A 25959-nucleotide genomic window follows, 5' to 3' on the forward strand; every position below is an offset into this window, starting at 1 on the left:
AACGGCAAAACAAAAGATAAATGATACCACAGTCCATATGTATGCAGGATTTGCCCGCTTAAGTGCAGCACACTTCAGCTCCCCCTAAGCTGAAGTTCCACAGTCTGGAGACTTCCTTCGCCAAACTCGCACAACAGAAAAAAACCTTCAATGCTAGAGATTTAACTCCTCCAGCCACACCCTTGAGGTGGAGATATGGTGAGTAGGCACCCCACCCATCTCACACCTACTCACAAAGGACCTTTGCCAAAATAGCTGTTTAACCACCTCAGCACCTAACATGTTGAAGAAACTCGTAGGTTCAGATCACGGAGGCTAGTAGCCACAGTGAAACATATCTCCCCTCATATATCACCAGTGACTCTATCACATTATATATTAGGAATTGCCACAAAATCATGCCCCCAATCACATTTGCTGAAATAAAGATAGTTGCAAACAGCTATTAATTATACATTATATTATAATCCCGTTAAGCCCTTATTTCAAGAGTGGGCGCCGGTTATTGTTGTAACTTTGTGGTTATCTTTTTTTTATAATTTAAATACAGGTTTCCACCAACATCACCTCTCAAACCATATCCCAAAAGACCTCAGCAAAGAGTAGACCCTCTTCCGTTCCCTCGCTGGTCTGATGAAGAGTCTGTGACGGCTCATGCTTATATTCCTGTGAAACCTCTTGTAATGGTTTGTATTATTATTTTACAATGGAATTTTTTTTTCATCAGTCGTATTTGAGTAATTGTGGTAGAGCCACAGATGTCACTACTGTTGGTCATCTGTCCCTGTAATGCACCAATATTTGGGCAGCCGCAGCTCCTGGATTCCCGCTGTCGGGGGCATTCGGGTCCTCTGGAGTGAGGAACGTCTTCTGACCTCTGATTCATTGATCTATGTTATGTCATGTATTAGGTGATGGGAATAACCTATTGCAAAGCCCTCTCCCTTGCTGTAGGCCCTTAAGTGGCAAGCCTTCTGTGCCCTCCTCGTGTCACTGCACCATGTTGTGTTGTCTGTCAGAATGTTTTCTAAGCTACCGCCTGCTGCATGTTCCTCTGCAAGGCTGATGCCAGATTATGCTAATATATTCATTCCTCAGTGAGATAAGGGAAAATGTTAATTAAAGGCATTTCCTCTCCTTCCATGTATCAGCACTTCAGTTTTCAAGCACAAGACAAATTGCTCCGGTATGAAGTTGATTTTGTGGCTTACATACTACTCAGGTCTTCCTGGAGGTTGATGCTCCAGCAATCATGGAAACGCACCCATTTAAATCAGCAGGTTCACATGTCCTCATTTTCAATCTGAGTGCTGTCCGTGAAAAAAAAAAAAAACGGACAGCACTTGGAGAAATGTTATTCAATGGGGCAGAGCAGATAAGCGTCTTTTTTTTTTTTATAAATCGCAGCATGCACTAGCTTCTTCCATGTGTTGGATGAGACTTGTCCATTCAAGTCTGTGTGCACAAAAAAATAAAAAACAAATCCGATCCCATAAGGATCAACCACTTAGTATTTGATTGTTACAGATGTTGATGTATAAAATCATTTTGCATTCAGATGGACAGATGGCAACTGAGGAAAGAAAAGTCACACGCAATTTTTTAGATGGTTGAGTGATTCCAGGTACTAGAAGGAGTAAGGCGTCTCTTGTAGAATGAAATATTGCACGTATTAATTAGAGGTCTAGAGTTAGTGACAGAAGTCTAATTAATTATTATCGTTCATGGATACTGGAAAAATAGGTCAAGTTTTAGTTGACGACAAGTTTGGGATCCCTGCTCCAAACTCCATTTACCATTAGTATAGGGGAAGACACGTCATATGTTATTTTTATTTCTCTGCCACAACACCGTGCATTAAAAGGGTCGCTCATTTGGTTACGTTGCCAAGTGTTTGTAAAACAAAGTTCTAAATTGTTCATTTTCAATCAGGAAGCCTAGAAACGGGTTCCTTTTGCCAATAGATTGGTTCTCTACTACTAGGACACTCCACATTTCCTATGTTTGGTCCCGCTAAAATAAAAACTGTTTTACCTCCCGTGTCGGCGCTGTTCCAGATGTATAAGTAATCAAGAGGAAGTAAGAGCTGCTTCTGGCCGCTCATTTCTCTTGATTACCTAATCGTCCATAGGTGGCTGACAGTGACGCCAGCACTGATTGGGTGCAGGGCTCCTGTGACGGTACAACTTCATGTGAGCCCCGGGAACGCGAGTGCGTCACCGCTGGAACAGTACCGGAGGGGAGTATAAGTGTTTTTATTTTAATGAGACCAAACATAGGAAATGAGAAGGGGTTGTCCTAGTAGTGGGAAAACCCTTTAAAAAATAAATAAAAAAGATGTTTTTCCAGGGAATAACAAAATATATTTTAAAAGGGCTCATACTGGTTAAAGCATGACTCCTGCTTTTTTTTTTTTTTTTTTTTATTTTATCGCTGCTATTGAGGTCCCTGACTCTACTCTTATACTTACCAGCCGCCATCTTCACCTTTATCACCTCTGCTCCCATCTGTCTCCGGCAGTGTGTGACCTGCCGGATTGATCCAGTGTGTGCTGGAGCGAGCCCAAGGTCACTTTCCAATACCAGTCTATGAGAGCCTCTTTCGGACTCACCTAGACTTCCATTGATAGTGATCGTTACCTCTGGCTTCCGGCAAGTCAGAAGTTGCTGTCACAAGATGGCGCCACGGGACCGGAGCGACGCCGATAAAAGGTGAAGATGCTGAAGGGTGAGTATTAGGGTATGTGCCCACGTAGCGTTTTACAAGCGTATATGCTGCAGAGTTTCCGCAGCGTAAACGCTTGTGAAACGCTTGGTAATCCGCCCCCCATGGTCCCCAATGAGAATCCGCAATTTCAATGCCCATGCTGCGGATTTTTCCGCAGCGTTTTTGATGCGTTCAAAAATCCGCAGCATGTCCATTAATTTTGCGTTTACGCATGCGGAATTGCCTTGTCAATGCAATAAAAAATGCAAGGCAATTCCGCATGTTCCAAACAATTCTAAAACGCGCGAAAAACGCTTGCCAAATTCCGCAAGCATTTTTCCGGGAGAGGACATGAGAAAATGAAGCAGAAATTTTCTGCTTCATTTCTGCAACGTGGGCACATAGCCTAAGGGTATGGACAGGGACCTTAGATTAGTAGCACCACTCCAGCGCTGAAAAAATATAACCAAAACGCTGGAGTGGTGCTTTTAAAGGCATAAAACAAATAAATAAAGAAACAACACCGTTGACTTGTAACTCATCATACTTCCTGTTTTTCACATTGCCAGAAATCCTTATTTATTTAGTGCCGATCTTCTGGTGACCACAGAGTAAAAAAGATGATGAGGCACGTCCAGACAGAGAATCACCTTCTATATTTCTTGATAATATTAAAATGTCATATCCATAAACTGACGCTTTTCCAACACTCTCATTGTTCTTAATGGGCCATAATGGGACTGGCGAGTGATACTATTTACAATCACAATAGCCAATCACTTGTAAAACGTGTGATCTACAAGGAAGTGGCTTTAACAATGTAAGACCATGAAGCGTCAGAACGAGGCTCAGAAGGAGGCTTCATAGGCTTACGTTGTAAAAGACTTCTGGCTCATGTGTTGAGTGATCCGGCAAGTGAGAAGAGGACCAGAGCGGCGCTGGAAGCCAGGGAAGACTGTGATCGATAAGTATTTTATTGCACTTGCACTACATTACATAATACATTTAGACAGGTGTTGTTAATAAAACATTTTGTGGGAATGTTTCTTTAAAGAGTACCATGGGGGCATAGCAATGTAGCTGAGCGGTCGCACTGGAGCAGAGCTCCCGCTATCCTGAATGGAATACAGCCTGAATTGCCATAGTAGAAGTTCTCTTCCCTGGCCTGAACTTGTCAAGGGGTGAGAGGAATTTGCTGGGCTCCGTGTGGCAACGGTGGAAAAGGCAGAAAGATCCGTTGCATGCTGAGGGGAAAGCGGCAGCTATCTTAAGACTGAATCTGGGTGCCGAGAGGAAGAGAGGGGACCGCCAACAGCTTCACCGATTCACTGACCTGTGCTCCTGAATGTCCAGGAGCCCCGGGGGGCCCTTGTTCATCAGCGGTGTCGGTTCTCTTGTCTAACATGTGGCAGGGAGGCGAAGACTCCTCTGGGTCCTACTGCCGCAATACCTCTGATGATACGGGTGGCAAAGAGATACAAGAGAGGTGCATACAGATATAGTGAGAGGAAGACTAGAGCTTGGAGGGCCCTTGGGGATGCAAAAGAAAGGCGCTAAATGGAAGTGCATTGAGGTGAAGGGTACATTGCTGGAAAAGGGGAAAAAAAAAAAAAAAACTCTTTAAATCTCTTAGTTTGCGAGTGTGAACGAGCTGCGTGTGTCCGGAGCGTAAGTGCGAACGAAAGTAAGTGTGTGACTTGTTTTTCAGTGAAGAGATATTGGGAATCCTGCAGAAAATACCTGTGTGAATTGCGGTGAGTGCTGCATTGTGACCTGCTGAGTGGTTTTCTACCTGTTTAGATTTATTGGGCTTTTTAAAACCTATTTTCTCACTACAGTTTTAGTTTCTTAGTTTACTACCTGTGTATTTAAGGGTTAACTACATTGCACTAAAATCCTGAGGTGTAGATTTACTCACAAGGGGTTAATTAAGGGGAAGGGGTCATAATTAAGGGTTTATAAGGGGCAGCTGGTTGGGCATCAAGTCCTTTGGAAGTGCATTGCTGGAAAAGGGGAAAAAAAAAAAAAAAACTCTTTAAATCTTAGTTTGCGAGTGTGAACAAGCTGCGTGTGTCCGGAGCGTAAGTGCGAACGAAAGTAAGTGTGTGACTTGTTTTTCAGTGACTTTGTATTCAGGGAGTTTGGAAGGGAGGACTTAGGACTGAATTGCTGACTGTATTTCATTAATTCTTTACTTTACTTTTTACTTAACATTTCTGTCTAGTGCAATCCCCATTAGGAAATGAGCTCCATTATTGACAATGCTATCCAGTGTACATCTTGCCACATGTATGCATTCCTTGAACAGCCGGTCGTGGGTGCATACTGCTGTGCCAGATGTGTGCACGTTGTGCATTTGGAAGCCCAGATACTGGATCTAAATGAACAGCTGGCAACACTGAGATCCATTGACAACATGGAAAGGAGTCTGCTGCTCACTGAGCAGCAGCTCACTGGGGTAGATGTGGGGGAGGGTGGTAGTCGGGAGCTGCAGGACAGTGAGGTCGCTAGTTGGGTGACAGTTAGAAGGGGGGGTAGAGGGAAGAGTGCCTGGGAGGCTAGTCCTGATCTTGCACACCCCAATAAGTTTGCAAAGTTGGCAGATGAGGGGAGTGACGGTACAGGGGTAGTACTACTGCAGCAAGGCATGTCCTCTGAAAGCCGGAGGAGTGTCAACTCCAGTAAAGAGGGAAATAGGAGAGCAGGGCAGGCCAGGCAGGTGCTGGTAGTGGGGGACTCAATTATTAGGGGAACAGATAGGGCAATCTGTCACAAAGACAGGGATCGTAGAACCGTGTGCTGCCTACCTGGCGCTCGCGTCCGGCACATCGCTGATCGGGTTGACAGATTACTGGGAGGGGCTGGTGAGGACCCAGCGGTCATGGTGCACATTGGCACAAATGACAAAGTTAGAGGTAGGTGGAAGGTCCTTAAAGATGATTTCAGGGAATTAGGCTGCAAGCTGAAAGCAAGGACCTCCTAAGGTGGTATTCTCTGAAATACTTCCGGTGCCACGCCAGAGAGGCAACGGGAGATTAGGGAGATAAATAAGTGGCTCAAGAACTGGTGTAGGAAGGAGGGATTTGGGTTCCTGGAGAACTGGGCCGACTTCTCAGTTGGCTACAGACTCTACGCTAGGGACCGGCTGCACCTCAATGGGGAGGGTGCAGCTGTGCTGGGGGAGAAAATGGCTAGAAGGTTGGAGGAGTGTTTAAACTAGGGATTGGGGGGGAGGGTATTCATTTTATAGGTGGGGAAGATAGTGCAGATAGTGACCTGGGCACAAATAAAGAAATTGGGGGTGGGGTTAGAACAGTCAATAAAGTAAGAAGGAATAGAGGTACAGAGAGATACATAAAATGCATGTACACTAATGCCAGAAGCCTCACCAACAAAATGCAGGAATTAGAATTAATTTTGTTGGAAAATAATTATGACATGGTAGGGATATCTGAGACGTGGCTGGATGATAGCCATGACTGGGCAGTTAATTTACAGGGCTTTAGTCTGTTCAGAAATGACCGTACAAACAAGCGAGGGGGGGGGGGTGTTTATATGTAAAATCATCCTTAAAACCTGTCTTGCGGGAGGATATATGTGAATCTAATGAATATGTAGAGTCCCTGTGGGTGGAGAAAAGGGGAGGGGGAAAAAATAATAAATTACTGATAGGGGTTTGTTATAAGTCTCCAAAAATAATGGAAGTAGCAGAGAATATCCTCGTAAAGCAAATAGATGAAGCAGCGACTCAAGGAGAAGTTATTATTATGGGAGACTTCAACTACCCTGAAATACATTGGGGGACAGAAACATGTAGTTCAAGCAAAGGAAATAGGTTTTTGACTACTATGAGAGACAATTACCTTTCACAACTGGTTCAGGACCCAACAAGAAGGAGGGCACTGCTAGACCTAATATTAACCAATAGTCCAGACCGCATATCAAATATACGAGTTGGGGGTCACTTGGGTAATAGTGATCACAAAATAATAAGTTTTTATGTATCCTTTAATAAGATGTGTCGTAGAGGGGTTACAAGGACACTAAACTTCAGGAAAGCAAATTTCCAACGGTTAAGAGATGATCTTAGTGCAATAAACTGGGACGATATCCTGAGACATAAAGCTACACAAAGCAAATGGGAGACATTTATTAACATCCTGAATAGTACCTGTGCACAATATATACCCCTTGGGAATAAACATGCTAGAAATAGGAGGAAACCACTATGGCTAAATAGAGCTGTAAGGGGCGCAATAAGTGACAAAAAGAAAGCATTTAGAGAACTAAAGCAAGTAGGTAGTGATGAGGCATTAAATAAATATAGAAAATTAAATAAATTATGTAAAAAACAAATCAAGGCAGCAAAGATTGAGGCAGAGAGAATCATTGCCAGAGAAAGTAAAAATAACCCCAAAATATTCTTTAACTACATAAATAGTAAAAAACTGAAAAATGATAGTGTTGGCCCCCTTAAAAATAGTCTGGGTGAAATGGTGGATGAGGATGAGGAAAAAGCCAATATGCTAAATGATTTTTTTTCAACCGTATTTACACAAGAAAATCACATGACAGAAAACCTGATTAGTGATAACAAAAATTCTCCAGTAAATATCACTTGCGTAACCCAGCAGGAAGTACGGCGGCGTCTAAAAATCACTAAAGTTGACAAATCCCCGGGCCCGGATGGGATACACCCGCGAGTACTGCAGGAATTAAGTAACATCATAGATAAACCATTATTTTTAATCTTTAAAGATTCCATAGTAACAGGGTCTGTACCACAGGACTGACGTATAGCAAATGTGGTGCCAATATTCAAAAAGGGGACAAAAACTGAACTTGGAAATTATAGGCCGGTAAGCTTAACCTCTACTGTGGGTAAAATCCTGGAGGGTTTCCTAAGAGATGCTATAATAGAGTATCTGAAGAAGAATAACCTCATGACCCAATATCAACATGGGTTTACGAGGGACCGTTCCTGTCAAACTAATCTGATCAGTTTTTATGAGGAGGTTAGTTCTGGACTGGACCAAGGAAATGCAGTGGATGTTGTGTATATGGACTTTTCAAAAGCTTTTGATACGGTTCCACACAAAAGGTTGATACATAAAATGAGAACAATGGGGCTAGGGGAAAATATATGTATGTGGGTTAAGAATTGGCTTAGTGATAGGAAACAAAGGGTGGTTATTAATGGAAAACACTCAGACTGGCTCTCAGTTAACAGTGGGGTACCACAGGGGTCAGTATTGGGCCCCCTTCTTTTTAACATATTTATTAATGACCTTGTAGGGGGCATACAGAGTAATATTTCAATATTTGCAGATGACACTAAACTCTGCAGGGTAATCAATACAGAGGAGGACAATTTTATATTACAGGAGGATCTATGTAAACTAGAAGCTTGGGCTGATAAATGGCAAATGAGCTTTAATGGGGATAAATGTAAGGTAATGCACTTGGGCAGAGAAAATAAAATGTATAATTATATGCTTAATTGTAAAACACTGGGCAAAACTGTAACTGAAAAAGACCTGGGTGTATTGGTGGACGACAAGCTCACGTTTAGTAGCCAGTGTCAGGCAGCTGCTGCGAAGGCAAATAAAATAATGGGATGCATTAAAAGAGGCATAGATGCTCATGAGGAGAACATAATTTTACCTCTATACAAGTCATTAGTGCGACCACACTTAGAATACTGTGTACAGTTCTGGTCTCCAGTGTATAAGAAAGACATAGCTGAACTAGAGCGGGTGCAGAAAAGAGCGACCAAGGTTATTAGAGGACTGGGGGGTCTGCAATACCAAGACAGGTTATTACACTTGGGGTTATTTACTGTGGAAAAAAGAAGGCTTAGGGGTGATCTTATTACTATGTACAAGTATATGAGGGGACAGTACAAAGACCTTTCTACTGATCTTTTTACTCTGAGGCCAGAGACGGGGACAAGGGGGCATCTTCTACGTCTGGAGGAAAGAAGGTTTAATCATAATCACAGACGCGGATTCTTTACTGTAAGAGCAGTGAGACTATGGAACTCTCTGCCGCATGATGTTGTAATGAGTGATTCACTATTAAAATTTAAGAAGGGCATAGATGCCTTTCTTGAAAAGTATAATATTACAGGTTATAAATACTAGATTCCTTGATAGGGCGTTGATCCAGGGAACTAGTCTGATTGTCGTATGGAGTCGGGAAGGAATTTTTTTCCCCTATGTGGAGCTTAGTGTTGCCACATGGGGTTTTTTTTTGCCTTCCTCTGGATCAACAAGTTAGGCTATGGGTTGAACTAGATGGACTTAGTTTTTAAGGTTGAATGAAGACTATGTTACTATGTTAAATCTGTCCAGTTACTCTACTTTGGCTATGGAAGCCGATGGGGATGGAGACTGTGAAATGGCTTCCTCTTCAAGGGGGTCCCCTGAGTTGGGAAGGCCTTTGTACAGGGGAGGCAAAAAAAGGGCTCCTGTACCTGCATCACTAGGTGATGCTCCTTCCCTATTGGATGTTCTTAACGCAGTAAATAAGTGCAACTCAACTCTTGATAAACTGGCAGGTCAAGTAGGCTTCAGCCAAGAAATAATTTCCATAATCCGCCTGGATGTGCAGAAGAGAGCGGAACATACCACGACCATCAAGGGCCAGGTAAGTGAGCTGGAAGATCCCCTTCCTCCTGTTCGCAGAGATATTAAATATCATACACAGGCGGTGGCAGATATGTTGGCTAGAGTTGAAGACTTAGAAAATCACCAGAGACGCAATAACGTCTGGTTAAAGGCTGGTGGGAGTTCCGGAGAAAGGGGAAGGGGTGAACCCAGGTTTGTTTTTATGGGTAAACACATGTTTAAATTCTGGGTTGGAAAAATAATTCCGTAACATACTACACTGGGTGGAATGTTGAAAGTTATTCTTGAATATAAAATATGGGTATAATGGTAAAATATGTTTGCGTTCATAGAGACAATGCTAAGAGTCAAATTTTTGAGTACATTAGTAAAATTAACCCTGCTATTATAGGGCTGCAGGAAAGGCACTTGACCAAGGAATCTATTAATCTGCTACAGGTCCCGGATGGGGTTTAGTCTTCATTCTGTCCATTCTAACTCTGCACGAGGAGTCAGCCTTCTACTACATAAGAACATGTCCTTTAACTGTATAGAGTCTTTTAGAGAGGAGAGTAGATTTATTGGAGTTTGTTGTTAACTGTCTCATTTTAAACGCATCATTGTGGTAATATATGTTCCTCCTCCTTTTTTTAAAATAACCCGCTCATGAAAATACTAGTGAATCTAGCAAATTGACTAGATATCCACCTTATAATTATGAGTGACTTTATTAATATATGTAACCCTTTTAAGGATAGATGTCCAGCGGGGAATGATAATTTGTCCTCATTTGGCCACCTGATTAATGAAGTGTGTCTGATAGATATTTGGAGGGCAAGTGCTTCTAAGCTAAAGGTCTTCTCTTGTGCATCCTCGATTTACCCGTTTCTAATAGAAAAGATATGATTCTCTGTAACCTCGCTATGGTCCTATGATCCCGTTTCTTTTCAATATCGAATACTCCCCTAGGTCCTTGTCAGACCAGGCTACTCCCTCATTTTAGATACAAGAGCCAATGTAAAATACTGTAGACATCCTTTGGGCTGGAAACTTAACCCATTTTGGCTTACTTATCAATCTTCTGATCTAATCGGCCACCTTACAGGACATGGTGGTGGGGGAATGGGGAAAGATTACTATAAATTATCCCATCCCTAAATATTGCAAATAATTGTAATCATTTTTTTTCCCTCCAGAATTCTGAGATGTGGTATAAACGTCACAGTATAGCCATAGGAGAGGTGCCAGCATGTCGGCTGCTATATCGCAGAGAGTTAACTGCAGAAAACATTGAAGAAATATGGAAATCTAGGACACTATTACGGTAAGTCAGCCATGCAATATCACAATGTCGGGGGCAGCACGCTGGCTCAGTGCTTAGCACTGCAGCCCTGGGTTCAAATCCCACCAATATCTGCAAGGAGTCTGTATGTTCTCCCAGTGTTTGTGTGGGTTTCTTCCGGGTTCTTCGGTTTCCTCCCACACTCCAAAGACATATTGATAGGGAATGTAGATTGTGAACCCCAATGAGGTAGGTGATAACTTACCAATTGTTCAGGGTCTGACTGCTCTTGTAAGTCATGTACCAGTGGTGTTCTTCAGGACACGGCGGAGTTATGGACGAAGAAAACCGACTCTAACACAGTTCGTTCTCAAGAAAACTATTTTAACCAGACAATAGAAAACATTCATAATATTCCACTTTACATTTGCCAAACGGCTGGAACCTCTGCTATACAGCGTGGCACTCCAGAGATCTGTATTACTGTTCACTACAAATCTGACTACTGTTATCGGCTCACACTCTGAGAATTAGGTTAATTGTATGAGTGCAACGTAGAGAGTAGCCTGCGGTACAGCACCGAGGTTTACAAACTTAACGTTTTCCTATATTTTCCCAACCAAATCTCCCTCTCCCTTCCCATAATATCTTCAGTGAACTTGGAGGAATAGTCCGTCCTTGATTGCATAGAAAATCCCCCCAACAAATTACTGTGACAGCTGTTAAACCGTGAGTGAAGTCTATCGCAGTTAAATAACTGTCCACTAATATAATGCTCTCCAGAAACTTTCTCCTGAATCAGAATGGAGTTCAGTTTTTGGTCCGGAGTCCGTTTTGTGCCGTGTCGGCACCTGAGAGTAGATTTGGATTTTTAGTTATGAAACAAACAGAAAGCGCAGCAGATCAGTAAGTCCTGGACGCTGAAAATAGCAATAAACGTATCTTGAAGCAGTCAATCTGCCTAACTATCTATGTACAGGCTATGTCTCAGCCTTAGATATTTTGACGCCAAAATTGGATGTGATGCGTGCACAGTTACTCACTGCGGAGCCCCTCCAACCGGTGAGCAGTAATAATGATGCTTGTGGCTTGAATCCTCAGCGGCGTCCTTCACCTCTCACTGTGGGTCCTGGCCTTTATTGTTTTTTAACCCCTTTACCTCCGAAGGTGGTTTGCACGTTAATGACCAGGCCAATTTTTACAATTCTGACCACTGTTACTTTGAGGTAATAACTCTAAAACGCTTCAACGGATCCCCCTGATTCTGAGATTGTTTTTTCGTGACATATTGTACTTCATGATAGTGGTAACATTTCTTTGATATGACTTGCGTTTTATTTGTGAAAAAATCGGAAATTTGGTGAAAATTTAGAAAATTTTGCAATTTTCAAAATGTGAATTTTCATGCCCTTAAATCAGAGCAATATGTCACACAAAATATAATATTTCCCACATGTCTACTTAACATCAGCACAATTTTGTAACCAAATTTTTTTTTTTTTTGTTACGAAGTTATAAGGGTTAAAAGTTGACCAGCGATTTCTCATTTTTCCAACAAAATTTACAAAATCATTTTTTTTGGGGACCACATCACATTTGAAGTGACTTTAAGGCCTTTATGGCAGAAAATACCCAAAAGTGACACTATTCTAAAAACTGCAGCACTCGAGGTGCTCAAAACCACTTTCAAGAAATTTATTAACCCTTCAGGAATTTTTGGAATATGGTAGAAAAAAATGAACATTTAACTTATTTTCACAAAAATAAGACCCAATTTTTTTTTATTTTCGCAACGATATCCGGAAAAAATGGGCCCCAAAATTTGTTGTGCAATTTCTCCTGAGCACACAGATACCCCATATGTGGGGAAAAACCACTGTTTGGGCGCACAGCAGTGTTCGGAAGGGAAGGAGCGCCATTAGACTTTTGAGTGTAAAATTAGCTTGAATAATTAGCGGATGCCATGTTGCATTTGGGGAGCCCCTGATGTGCCTAAGCAGCGGAAACCCCCCACGAGTGACACCATTTTAGAAACTAGACCCCTCAAGGATTTTATCAAGGGGTATAGTGAACATTTTGAACCCAGAGGTACGACACAGAATTTCATAACATTAGGTACTCATACTGAATAAATTGTCATTAGTCTTGAGCGCAAGTGCTGTCTACTTGAGTTTGCATCGGGTACTCGAGTATGCACCATGTATTGCGGGTGCTTGAGTTACATGCTTGAGTCCCCGCCCCGCATGTTTCACGGTTGTTAGACACCCAAAAAAGACATGCAGGGATCGCTCGTGCATTGCAGGCAATCTCCGCAAGGTTTTTTTGGCTGTATAACAGCCGCAAAACATATGGGCTCCAATCTGTTGCTTTTCTGCTATCTGTGGGATGCTCTCAGACTCGGATACTGCTGGATCCCTTCCTAGCAGGTCCTTTCACTGTCTAGGCCATCTCTGGACTGAACACAAGATGGCCACACTTCCTCTTCCTGTATCTCATGAGTCAGATTGTAACCCCTTCTTTGACACTTCATATGTATTACACAGTCTTTCCACAATACTTAGGCAACAGCAACATCTTGTGGCCAGATAACATCATCATTGTAAAGAAACAAAATAAGTACAGTGTTACACTGGTATGAATACAGGTATAAACAACTATATGTATTGACACACACCTCACACTCTGCCCCTTCCTCCACTGCAGGCTTTCGTGAGAACAATGCTCTGCAGAACTTCGTCTTGAATGCTGTTGAAGTGCAGAACTACTGAAAATGGCAAATAGCCCAGGCGCTGTACTAGGCTTTTTTGATAGTCTGATAGACTATCTAAGTAGACTAACTATCTAACTAGAATCTGTTACCTCAAAAAAATGCATTTTAAATGGCTTATACAGTGTCATAGGGGACTTGGTCCCTAGGAAAACCATACTAGCACTGTACTGGTTACTGATACAGCGCCTGAGAACTGACAACTTTTAATTTGTATGGAAATTAGGGGACTACGGTGCACCCATGGCGTGGCTAAGACTTTGGTGCACTGTCATGCCTCCTGATTTGCATATTGGGGGGGCTTTCCCCCCCATTTGTTATTTGACAGTGTTTGCTTCTCTTTAACCCTTTAGTGACTTATGATGTACTATGTTTATCATAAGTCTCCCTGCCTTTAATGTGGGTTTGCATGCCGAGCCCACATTTTTCTCGACCGATGGGTTGCCTTGACAGACAGGGGTCTATCATCACTGTACTCCTACAGGGACTAACAACTACAGTGAAAAGTGTAAAAAAATAAATAAATAAATTAAAACCATATGTAAGAAATATAGATTTCAAAACACCCCCCTCCCCCTTTACCACATTAAAATTTAATAATTTTTTTTTAAAAAAAATGCACACATTTGGTTTGGCTGCATTTTTAAAGGTCCGGTCTGTCAACAAGCGCTCACAGAGCTCTATATTCTGAAAATAAAAAATGTTATAGCTTTCGGAAAGTGGCGACACAAGCGAATAATTTTTTTTCCAACACCAATTGATTTTTTTTCTCAACCACTTAAGTAAAACAAAAAGTATGCATGTTTGGTATTGCCGTAATCGCGCTAACCTGAAGAATCATAATGGCAGGTAATTTTTGCGGTAAAACCCACGGATGAAGAACATGTATAACCGGATGGGAGATGTATACCTGGAAGGGGCCCAGGATGGGGGAGATGTATACCTAGAAGGGACCCACGATGGACTGGCATTTATTCTTGGAAGGTGCCTAGGATTGGGGACATTGGTGCAGGATGGGTGGACATTACTACATAATGGAGGGAAGGGGGGGGGCGAACACTTATGTGTTTATAGGATTTAGAGTGCTCCAAGGGCCCATACATCAGTCCAACATGCAGGTGGCCTCAGGTCCAAATTTTGCACCAGGGCCCATCGGACTCTAGTTACGCCGCTGGTGGGAGATCTACCCAGACACTTCAGATGTTGAAAGTGTCATTGAGGCATCATGGACATAATTTGTACCTCTTACTGCGCGTAAATCACATTAGTATGATGTATGACTTAGACATAATCAGTCTCCCTCTTACTAAATTTTCCCCTCTCCGATCCGTCCTTAACGCAGCAGCCAGGATCATATTCCTCGCCAACCGCTACACCGATGCCTCTTCCCTGTGCCAGTCATTGCATTGGTTGCCCACATCCAATTTAGAGTTCAATTTAAACTTATCACGCTTACCCACAAAGCGCTCCATGCTTCAGTACCCCCCTACATCTCCTCCCTTGTCTCAGTTTACCACCCTACATGTGCCCTCCGTTTGTGCCAATGACTTAAAACTAAAATCCTCCATAATCCGAACTTCCCACTTCTGTCTCCAAGATTTCTCGCGTGCTGCGCCAATTCTTTGGAATGCACTACCCAGGACAGTTCGATTAATTCCCAATACCCACAGTTTCAAGCGGACCCTAAAAACTCATTTCTTTAGACTGGCCTATCGCCTCAACACACTATTTGTCCATCCCAGTTTTGGCCCATATTAAAACCTTCTTCAATTTCAGGTTCATACCATCCATGCACTTAATAGCCTCGGTCAGGACTGCACACATACTGGCTGACGACCAGTCCATGTATTATTATTTATCCTATTTAGTATATCAAGGCTGCATTATACAATATATGTACATTCTACCTTTTGTGTCTCCCCATTTCCTCATAGATTGTAAGCTTGCGAGCAGGGCCCTCACTGCTTTCGATATGAGATATGCTTATTCTGTATTGTCTGTATAAGTCCCCCCTAAAATTGTAAAGTGCTGCGGAATATGTTGGCCCTATAAAAATAAAAATTATTATACATGTCAAAATCTGTCCCGTGGGCCAAATCTGGCCCACAGGGTGGTTATATTTGGCCCCCGACACCAGAACCTTCACCCCTATGTGGGGCCATTATTCTGTATGGAGGACTGTGTGGAGCCGAGTATACTGGTTGGCCCGCAACTTTGTCCAAGTTTTTCAATGCATGAACTGATTTAAAGTCCATTTTATCACCATCTGATTTTTGGCGAGCTGCCCCCATTTTTTGAATCTCTATACAGAGACATTATACGCGGCACTTGCCATCTGTTAGAGGATGAACTGTTGTGTTTAGATCTGGTTCCCTCAGCGATTTAAAGGGCATGTGGTCATCAGAAAATGATATTGGGTTTTTATGTTTTAGATTTTTTGTTTTGTTTTGTTTTTCTGTAATCGTAGGAAAAATGCAATTTTCGCACTGGTGACTAGGTTTATTATTTTACTTCTTATTCCTTTTAAGCTGCCCCCTGAACATAGATGTTTTCCCCAAAAATATTTGTATAACTGTCTACAATCTCTAATAATGAATTCTGGATCCTGTGTTATCTACTTTGTATGGAGATGTTACCTTTCACTGTTATCTTTTCTGTGATGATAATGAGACTGCTGAAAAGTCTTCTGTACAGGACAAGAAGTACTAGTCTAATATATGGCCTAGTGGCCAGTGTGAATAATGCAGGTTTTCTGTTTCTTTTTTTTCATATAGATAGTGGTATGAAGTATATTTTTTATTTTTATTATAATGCTTTTACAATGTTTTCTTCATTTTAACATGAAAAACTGTTCAATGTATATTTGTTTTTTTTATTCAGATAAACCTCTTTTTATTTCAGTAAATCAATGCTTTTTAGGTTCAGACTTGCCTTTCCTTGTCTTACAGTTTACAGAAGATTTTTAGACTTGATTCTCTGGATGAAGTGATGGACATTAAGCAAACAAATGGGAAGCACGTAATGCACAATGTGTACAATGTCAACAAGCAGGGGATCGTGGTGATGGATGATCGATCAAGTGAGTTGCTTCCCATTCCCCTCCCTCCTCCGAGTCTCTTCTGATCAGCGGTACAGTAACGTACAGCAGTATCACTCTGTGCATCAAAGTACAGGGGAATACCAATGTGGCTCTGCCTACAGTTGTATGTTCATGTATGGCTGGGCTGCAGTACCAGGCGAAGTCACACTCATTTGTAGCACTGTGCCTGGATAAACTGTACAGGGGTCACATCCCAGCCTCTACGTTCTGCTGCTCAGTGAGAGATCTATAGGTCAGCCATCCATTAAAGGGGTTGTCATGTCACAACTTATTGATGACCCGTCATCAATATCAGGTTGTGCCAAACCCCATTAACCTATCAGTTGTTATAAGCTCAGGCGATGGTCATCTTGTAGTGGCTGCTACCAGTTACTACAGAGCAGCTCTTATTCTTCTATTTTCATGAATAAGAGTTGATCTGCAGTACTCTGCAGCAGCTGCAACACAAGTATTAGAGCTGTATATTGCTGCTTTAGTCTGTGTTAAACATCTGGCAGCCCGACCTCATAATGGCTTGTTAGTAAGAGCGTCTGGTTTCGACGCCCAAAAATCTGTTATTGATGATCTGTCCTGTTGATGGGTTATCTATATCTTGTGACCATACAACCCCTTTTAATGGTCTTTGATAATCGCTAACAAAAAACATACAATATTCATTTAAACAGAAAGCGTAATCAGAAAATGGCATATTGTTTACCTTGTGTTTACATTTATTTTGTAATTTTATAAAGTGTGGGGGGGGGGGCTCTTCTTCTTTTTTTTTTTTTTTTTTTTCTTCAAAATATCTGTATTAAAAAAAAGTTTAAGTCTTGCAATTTTCAGGCTGACTACTGGCTGTTTTAGACTCGCACTTCATCTCTTATTAGAAAGAGTTTACAGCAATCTCCATCATGGAGCGTTTCAGGAACTTCGGAGCTGGTTCATAAGCAGAGTCCGTTCCACACAGTGTAGATGCTGGCTGTAATATATAGCCGGCATCTGCCTCTTACAGCAGTGAAAGGCTTGCAAAAAAAATTATGGAATTGCTTTTTTTTTTTTCTTCAATTTCACTTAACTTTCATATATATTCCACCCCCCCCCCCCCATCTTACAGTACACCATATAATAAAATGGATGGTGTCATTCAAAAGTTCAACTAGTCCCACAAAAAAACACAAGCCCATCATATGGCAGTGTTAGCCAGAAAATAAAAAAGTTACGGCTCTTGGAAGAAGGGGAGAGAGAGAATGATTGCGCAGAAACTAAAAATTGCTTGGTCCCTAAGAGGTTAAACAATATATTTAACAGAAACCTGCTGTAAACAGTAGGTCATTTTCTGATGACCCGATCCCTTTTAAAACCTGTCCTAACAATGATTTGTGTTTTTACAGAGGAGCTTCCCCATTGGCTGCTGTCAGCAATGAAATGCCTGGCGAAGTGTAAGTCTGTGATGTATTTTCAGATTTCTGTGCCGTTATTTATGGCTTCCCATTTGCGAGGTGTGACTTGGCCATACATTTATGCTTTTATAGTTTGGTTTCTGTAATCTTAGTGGAAGGAAACCACATGTGTGACCTGCCCTCCCTAAATTATGCACATTCGTACTGGTTAGGTGAAGCCCCCAGTGGTTGGTGTGTGGGGGGGGGGGGTTTCATTCTATGGGTTATGACTTATCCCATCATATCCTAATAAAACATTGCGCCATGGGAATTCTTGATTAGATTGTTAAAGTGATAGTCTGAAATTTGAAAAAAAAAAAAAGGGTTTGCTTTTTCCAAAAATGGCACCTCTTGTACATTGATTGTCTTGAAGCTAAAGGACACCTTACACATTAGATGGTCCAAGTGATTGTAATCTATGTGACGTGTATGAGGGTCGCCTACAGAGGATTTGCCGATTGTGTGATCTAAGGTATATGGGCACCTTTAACTCCATGACCAGGGATGACCTACAGTGGCCAACACTGCCCATGGAGAAGAGTGGAGCGGTTTCTGGGGGAAAAAGAGCAAACTCCTTTGTTCTGTTCTAAAACCATCCTGTGTATTTTTTAGTATTATTGACTCTTTTCCTATTTGTTTAGGGCCAAATTGCTCAGAAATGAAGCAGCCAATGTATTTTGGCTTTGAGAGAGATGTGTTCAGGACCATCGCTGATTATTACTGCTCTCTACAGGAACCACTTCTGACATTTCCGCTGTTTGATGTTTTTGTGAACATACTTGGTAAGCCAGTAAATGAGTCTGATTTTCTGAAATAATGAACTCATCCTTGCGGTTTTGTTTTGTTTTTTATCGCTGTGCGATCGCCTTAATGGATTAATGTAGCTTTCTGTGAGAAGACAGGACATGGAATCATTACATCATGACATGTTTTTTATGTAGGACCTGTCTTACTTGAGGGAATTAAGTTAACCATTGCTTTTGGTAGGTATGATTTAGGTTTAGAAAATGATTCTGGTCCCTTTAGTGTACATTGTGAAAGCCACTGGTGGCCATGCTTGACAGTACAGGTTAAAGCCTGAGGCTGCACTACTGAGAACACTGTCCTTTTGTGATTTCTGTCTGGTGCTGTGTTGTCACATAGACCATGCCTAGATCCAAATGACCAAATATAATATACTTTATATCCTACCTGTATTAAATAGTATCTAGCGGTGTAGTAGGCTTCATCTTTACAGCCTCAGTGTACTACGGTATTAAAGAGAACCTGTCACCATGTTTTCCCCCATATAGTACGGCCAGCGTCTTTCATCCCTCTGTTACAGCTTTCTGGAATGCTGCTCTGCAATGCAAAAAAAAGAGCTTTAATTATACTCACATACACGTCTGTCCGGTCCGATGGGCGTCTCTGGTCTTGATCCGGCCCATCCTCTCTTCATACGATCACCGTCCTCCTCCCTGTTTTACGAGGATGTCGCGTCCTATGTCATCCACACTGTGTCCCCCGTCACGCTCCTTTCTCTGCCCTGCTAAGTGAAGAGCAAAGTACTGTAAAGTGCATGCGCTGGGTTTACCTACGGGTCATCAGCGCTCTTTGGCCTTTCCCCTCACATTCTCCCTACAGTAGAGGGCTGAATCAAGACCAGAGACGTCCATCGGACCGGACTGCACTGTGTGTGAGTATAATGATGTTGATGTTGCTGTGGATTTGATTGTAATGGAAATGGTGAAATTTTCACCAAATCTGCAAAGTGTGAAATCTGCGCTGATTCTACATAAGGAATCGACATGCTGCAGATTTTAAAATCAACAATGCCGGCCATTTCTGCGGAAATCCACGTGGGACATCTACATCTACACCGTGTGAGCACTCTCTGATTATAAGTGAATTCTAGAGTGCAATCGCAATGCTAATAAAGTTGCAATGTGTATCTTTGTCTTTTGTCAGACTGAGATATATTGCCCACGGCAAGTAGTTTTTTTTTTTTTGTTTTTTTTTTCCATTTTTCTTATTACTATTTTTGGTAAATCATTTAATATCACCCCGACCATCTAAAGTACACCATTTTTCCCACTCATTCATTCTGATTTATGCTGTCTCAGGTCTTCTGCAAAAGAGGCCCATAGCTATTGAAGCGCTTCAGGTTTGCTGTCTGCTTCTACCACCGGAAAATCGTAGGAAACTGCAGCTGCTAATGAGGATGATGGCGAGGATAAGTCTTAACCGAGAAATGCCACCTCTGTGTGATACTGCTGGGAACCGAGCACTGGTATGTTATTAGAGTCTGGATAATTGAAGCTCCTTGACTGCTGTGCTCGGCACTATAGGTGTCTCTTAGAGGAAGCAGCTGCATCTACTAACAAAGGATGCCCATGTTTCAGCATTCTTTTTTTACGTGCTAGAGCATGTATGTATGTATGTATGTATGTATGTATGTATGTATGTATGTATGATTTTTGAAGAAAAAAAGCAAAACTGCACTGTGTTGTAGAAGTCTGGATATGGATACTGTGGATCCCCATTTAGTTTCATGAGAAACATAAAGGTTTGTCACAGAGTGTAATCTGTGATGGCGTAACTTGAAATACTGTTGATCTGTAACCTGAAGTCTCACTTGCAACACTGCTACTGTAATGGGCATCAGATTTTTCACATGTAAGTTTACTACTTTGGAACATACCCTAAAAAATGTCAGCACTCCAGGCAATGAAGGTTAAAAAAACAAATGAACTTTTTAAGCACCCAGAAGCAAAGTTTCAGCCCAAATCACTGGGGCCTCTGTCAGTATTGAGAATGAGCACCACACACAGAAATCTCTGCACTTACAGCTATTAATGAGGTTATTAATGGTTGTTCTCCCACACTGAAAGCGCTTCGGCGCACGAATAGTCAAAATCCGCTTCTGGCAGCTCCTTTTGCAATTGCCAACCAATGACGTCCCAGATGTTCTCGATAGGAGATAAGTCCCGAGGACGCTGCCACGTTAAGGCCACACAGGCTTAACACAACAATGCCAGACCGCATGTTGCTCTTGCTACTGGGAGCAGAGTCGCCTTCTGGGACATTTTATAATAATGGTCATACCATTGAATGGAGCAGAGACTGGACTTGGTGCGGTACAGAATTCCAGAGGATGAGGGATACTTGGGAGAAGTTTTGGAGGCGATTTCTTGAGGAGTGTAGAACTATGGAGAAGAGAAGGAGCTCTTGGGAGGACCAGAGATTACATGTTGGACGATATCAGGAGATTACTTCGGAGATATATGGAGGAGACAGATAATGGACGGCTTTGTAAGTCAATGTTTGTAGTATGAACTGGATACGTCAAGGAATTGGGAGCCAATGAAGGGATTTGCAGAGAGAAGAAGTGGAGGAGTAGCAAGGAGAGAGGTGAATTAATCAGACAGAAGAGTTAAGTATGGACTGGAAAGGAGTGAGTGTTGGCAGGGAAGCCTCAGAGGAGGATATTACAGGGGTTGATGAGGGCATGCTTTTAACATTTTAGTAGATTCAGGGTCAAGGAAAGGACGGATTCACAAAATATTTTTGAGTTGAGGCGGCAGGACGTAGTAAGATCTTGGATGTGCGCTTTGAAGGACAGAGCAGAGTCTAGGGTTACTCCTAGCCAGCGGACTTCAGGTACAGGGGAGAGCGTCCTATCGGGTAGGGGAGTTAGGTGAGAGAGGAAAGATGATGAGCTCAGTTTTGTCCACATTGAGCTTTAGGAAGTGTGATGACAAGGAGGTATATGGCGGATAGACAGTCGAGGATTCTGGACAGCAGAGAGGTGACGCCTGGGCAAGACAGGTAGATCTGAGTATCCTCAGCGTAATGGAAGCCATGGGGCTTTGAGGTGTCCCAGGCCAAAGGTATAGATGGAGAAGAGTAGAGGTCCTATTACAGAGCCTTGATGGGCACCAACAGAGAGAATGTGGGATGAGGAGTTAGTAGGGGAGTGGGGGATGCTAAATGTGCTGTTAGAAAGATATGAGGACATCCAGGAGAGGGCAAGGTCTTTGACACCAAGGGAAGAGCGGATCTGTGGTAGGAGTTAGCGGTCGACTGTTTCGAAGGCAGAGGACAGGTCTAGAAGGAGGAGTATAGAGAATTGTCTGTTAGCTTTGGCTGTAAATAAGCCATTAGTAATTTTGGTTAGGGCCTTGTCGGTGGAGTGGTGGGAAGCTGGATTATAGGTTGTTAAAGAGTGGGTTAGATGAGAGGTAGAAGGGAAGTTTAGCATGGACATGCTGTTCAAGGAGTTTGGAGGTGAACAGGAGCAACAATATGGGGCGATAGCTGGACGTAGAGGTCGGGTCGAGGGATGGTTTCTTTAGGTTAGGGGTGTTTTTGGCATGTTTGAAAGCAGAAGGGAAATTAGCAGAAGTTAACGATAGGTTGAAGAGATGGGTTAGGGCCAGGATAAGCATGGTGATGAGGTTGGCGAGGAGGTAGGATGGGGTCAAGTGCACAAGTGGTGAGGTGCGATTTGGAGAGAAGATGAGTAAACTCTCCTTCAGTGATGGTGGAGAGGAAGGTTATGGGGTAGGGCAGTGGTCTGTTATACATAGTTATTGTAGTGGTTGAGCAGTAAAGGCTTGCATGTTTGGTCGATCTTATTTTTGAAATGTGCTGTAAAGTCTTCTGCAGAGATGTGCGTGGAGGAGGGAGTTAAGTGTTTAACTGTTTGGGGTTGTGGGATAAAGAATGAGGATTGTGAAGTAGTCCTATCTAAGGCACACATGCTCAGCCTCTGTTCCATTCAAGCGGTGCCCTTCAGAGCCCCATTTTTGTGATCGGTGGAGGTGCCAGTACTCTGCCTATTCATTTTTCATAGTCTTTACTCGTCCACTACTTTTTCCTTTTTTGTGTTGAAATGTGGTGATTACAGGATTGATGGACATGATAATGAGACACGTTCTTGAGAATGGCGGAGGTGCTAGTGCTCGGACCCCTAGCGACCGTGAAGTTATCCATTCAATAGCATTTGGGATAACTTTTCAAACTTGGCATGACCCCGTTAAAGGGAATCGATCACCCCCTGGGACTTTTCAGACCACTAATATGGGCATACAGGTGATAGAAATGTGAATCTATACTTACCTGTATGGCCCATATTAGCAGTCTGGTTTCTGTGTAATCACATTTTTATGAAATGATTTCTGCTAAGTTTGGCGTCCCCTGGACGCCAAAAAATCCCCGCCTACTAGCCCTATTATCATACTTACTCCACCTCTCTTGCACGTCACATGGCCCTGTGACGTGTAGATCCCAGCCGGATCTTGCGTCTGCGCTGTTTCCCCTGTACGGACGGCTCTCTTCTCCCTGCCGTCCGTACAGCCTTGTGGAGCAGGGAACTTGTGCTCTGGCCTTCCCAGCGCCTGCGCATCATTTGCTCTCCCCCCACTCCCAATACATCATTTGCTCTCTCCACGCCCCACCCCCAATTTACCATTTGCTCTCCTCACCCCCCACTCCCAATTCACCATTTGCTCTCCCCACTCCCAAAGCATCGTGTTCTCTCCCCACCCCCCAATGCATCATGTGCTTTCTCCACCCCACACTCCCAATTCTCCATGTGCTCTCCCCACCATCCCCACTTCCAATTCTCCATGTGCACTCCCCACCATCCCCACTCCCAATTCTCCATGTGCACTCCCCACCATCCCCACTCCCAATTCTCCATGTGCACTCCCCACCATCCCCACTCCCAATTTTCCATGTGCTCTCCCCACCCTCCAGTCCCAATTCTCCATGCGCTCCAACCCCCCCACTCTCAATGCATCATGTGGTCTCCCCCAAGACCATTTAATTCTATAAAAAATAATAAAGTTGTCTTCAGGGCTGTGGAGTCGGAGTCGTGGAGTTTGAGTCGGAGTTAGTTTTGGTTGGAGTCGGTAGAAATGTACCGACTCCAGCTTTAAAAAAAAAAATGTATTAATATTTCATAATTGAACTTTCATATGAATTTTATAAATGTTACTCAAATATATATTTTCTATCAAACTATGAACAACAGTGATGAGCAGTTCTGCTGCTCCTCCTCTAGACTAGATGTTTACTAGGTGTGCGTCTTCCAAGCATCTCACAGCTGCTACTCAGAAGAAGGAGACTGTAAGAAGTATTATCCTTTCAACAAACTTTGCATCAGTTAACTGTGAATACATGAGGAATAACAGTATTACTGACCACTATATCAGTTGTACGACCTGGCAATAATTTTATACAATTGTTTTTAGGAAAAACAATTGTCATTTGGATTGTGAATGCAGAATTAAAAACCTGAGAATGTCAAAGAAGCGTCACATTAAATCAGCTGTATTTGAACATTTCACCATCACTCAAGATAGAAAACATTATGTCTGTCAGTGTATGACAAATGATCCAGACGAAAACAAATGCTGTGAAGCCAAGATCAGTGCATATTCAGGCTAAGATAAAAATGCTCCTACCAGAGCTTCTAATCTAAAGAGACATTTACAGCGCTTTCATCCAGAAGTACTGAAAGCAATGGATGAGAAAGACTGCATCCAAACCAATGAACCAGTGCCCAGCTCTTCCAGCCAAACAAAGGAGCAGAGAACTTTGCAGCCATCAGTTGCAAGATATTTTGTCAGTGACAAAGTTACTGTGACAATGACAGTAGATACATTTAAAAAACAGATCATAGAGCTTGTTGTAAAGGATAGTGTGCCTATTTCATTATTTTCACAACCAGCTTTTGTGTCTGAATGGGGAAATGGCCCGCAAGCTTGGTGTTTCTCTAGAGAGAGAGAGAGTATTAGAAAATTAGTAATCGAAGAAGCTTTTAAACAAAAGGAAGAACTTAAAAAAAGTCTCAAGGGACGCTTTCTGTTTCTTAAAATGGATGCCTGCACACGTCACAGAGTGAACTATTTTGCCATCAATGTCCGATTTGTTTGTGACAAAAATGAAATAGTTACCAAGACATTGGCAGTAAAAGACACCAAAGCTCATCACACCAGTGAGTTTCTCCAGGTCTTGGTGGGAAAGGTTCTGCAAGACTATGAACTTAAAAAAGAGCAAGTTCTTTCTGTCGTAACTGACAATGCTTCAAATATAAGTACTACGCGCCTTCACCAGCGTCACTGAAGGGGAGGAGGGACTCCCTTGGAGTTGCTGCACGGCCGTTCAGTCTTGACGGTTCCTAGGTTCCGTGCGCCATGGAGATGTACGCCGCGGCGGGGCCCCGGGGTATCGTGTTTGTGTGCCGGGGCCCCTGCTCTTTGCTTCTGGTCACCAGGCCCCATACAGCAGTAAGGGCAGTAATGCCGCACGTGTACGCCACACGTCTGGTGACGGCGTAGGGAGTGGGCTCAGGAACTGAGCCCTCCTTGCACACGGCGGATACCAGTTTGACAGCTGTGACTGGAGCAATCTTAGATTGCTGCTATTTAACACCTTTTTAAGTGCAGCTGTAAATCTGGCATTGGCATTTAAGGCCCTTGATCCTGGTATTGCACTATTTTGGGCATCTTTTGACCTCCTGTGGTTGGGTTGCTATGTCAGCTGGGAGCCGGCAAAAAGTTCCTATGGCTGCCTTCTTGGTCCTTGGATCCTGCGGCTGGGCTTCACAAGAGACTGTTATTTTCACTCTATATACTGCAGTTGTATGGTATTGCAATATATTGAAGAAGCGACTGCAGGTTCAAGTCCCCAGAAGCAGGGCTGTTGAGTCGGTAAACCAAACATCCGACTCCGACTCCGCAGCACTGTCTCACTACTGAGCGTTAAAAATTGCTCATGAAAAGGTTGGAAGCCTGATAAATAAAGGAATATACAGCTAATTAACGATTACAGTTTATAAATAATCATGCCCTTTGTTACGGGTCCGGGTGGTGGAACCTCTGTGCCGCGGTGCAAGGAGGGACCCAGAGGGGCGTAACTAAGTATCAGCCTGAACCGACCCTGGCCGGACGGCGGCTAACGACTCCGTGACCAGGGAGGATCCGGGCAGAGGGACCAGGTGCTACTCTGGGGACGACCTTGTAAGAGAGCAGGTGGCTCCCACTTGTCAGATGGCTGGGACTGACCGGTATGGCGGATGGACACAGCAAGCA

General features: G+C 42.9%; 1 protein-coding gene across 1 annotated transcript in view; it reads left to right on the forward strand.

Moving 5' to 3' along the window:
• Positions 1-25959, forward strand: part of DEPDC1B (DEP domain containing 1B) — a 71302-nt gene that overhangs the window by 26803 nt on the left and 18540 nt on the right. Inside the window, exons 3-8 of the mRNA XM_073680267.1 lie at positions 551-686; positions 10511-10638; positions 16312-16442; positions 17834-17881; positions 18523-18663; positions 19984-20150. Of these exons, the coding sequence (XP_073536368.1) occupies positions 551-686; positions 10511-10638; positions 16312-16442; positions 17834-17881; positions 18523-18663; positions 19984-20150 (751 nt within the window). The remainder of the gene's footprint in view (positions 1-550; positions 687-10510; positions 10639-16311; positions 16443-17833; positions 17882-18522; positions 18664-19983; positions 20151-25959) is intronic.

This window comes from Phyllobates terribilis, unplaced genomic scaffold, assembly GCF_046119375.1.
Source record: "Phyllobates terribilis strain yellow unplaced genomic scaffold, ASM4611937v1 Scaffold_1__5_contigs__length_1240528914, whole genome shotgun sequence".
In the NCBI taxonomy this organism is placed as follows: domain Eukaryota; kingdom Metazoa; phylum Chordata; class Amphibia; order Anura; family Dendrobatidae; genus Phyllobates; species Phyllobates terribilis.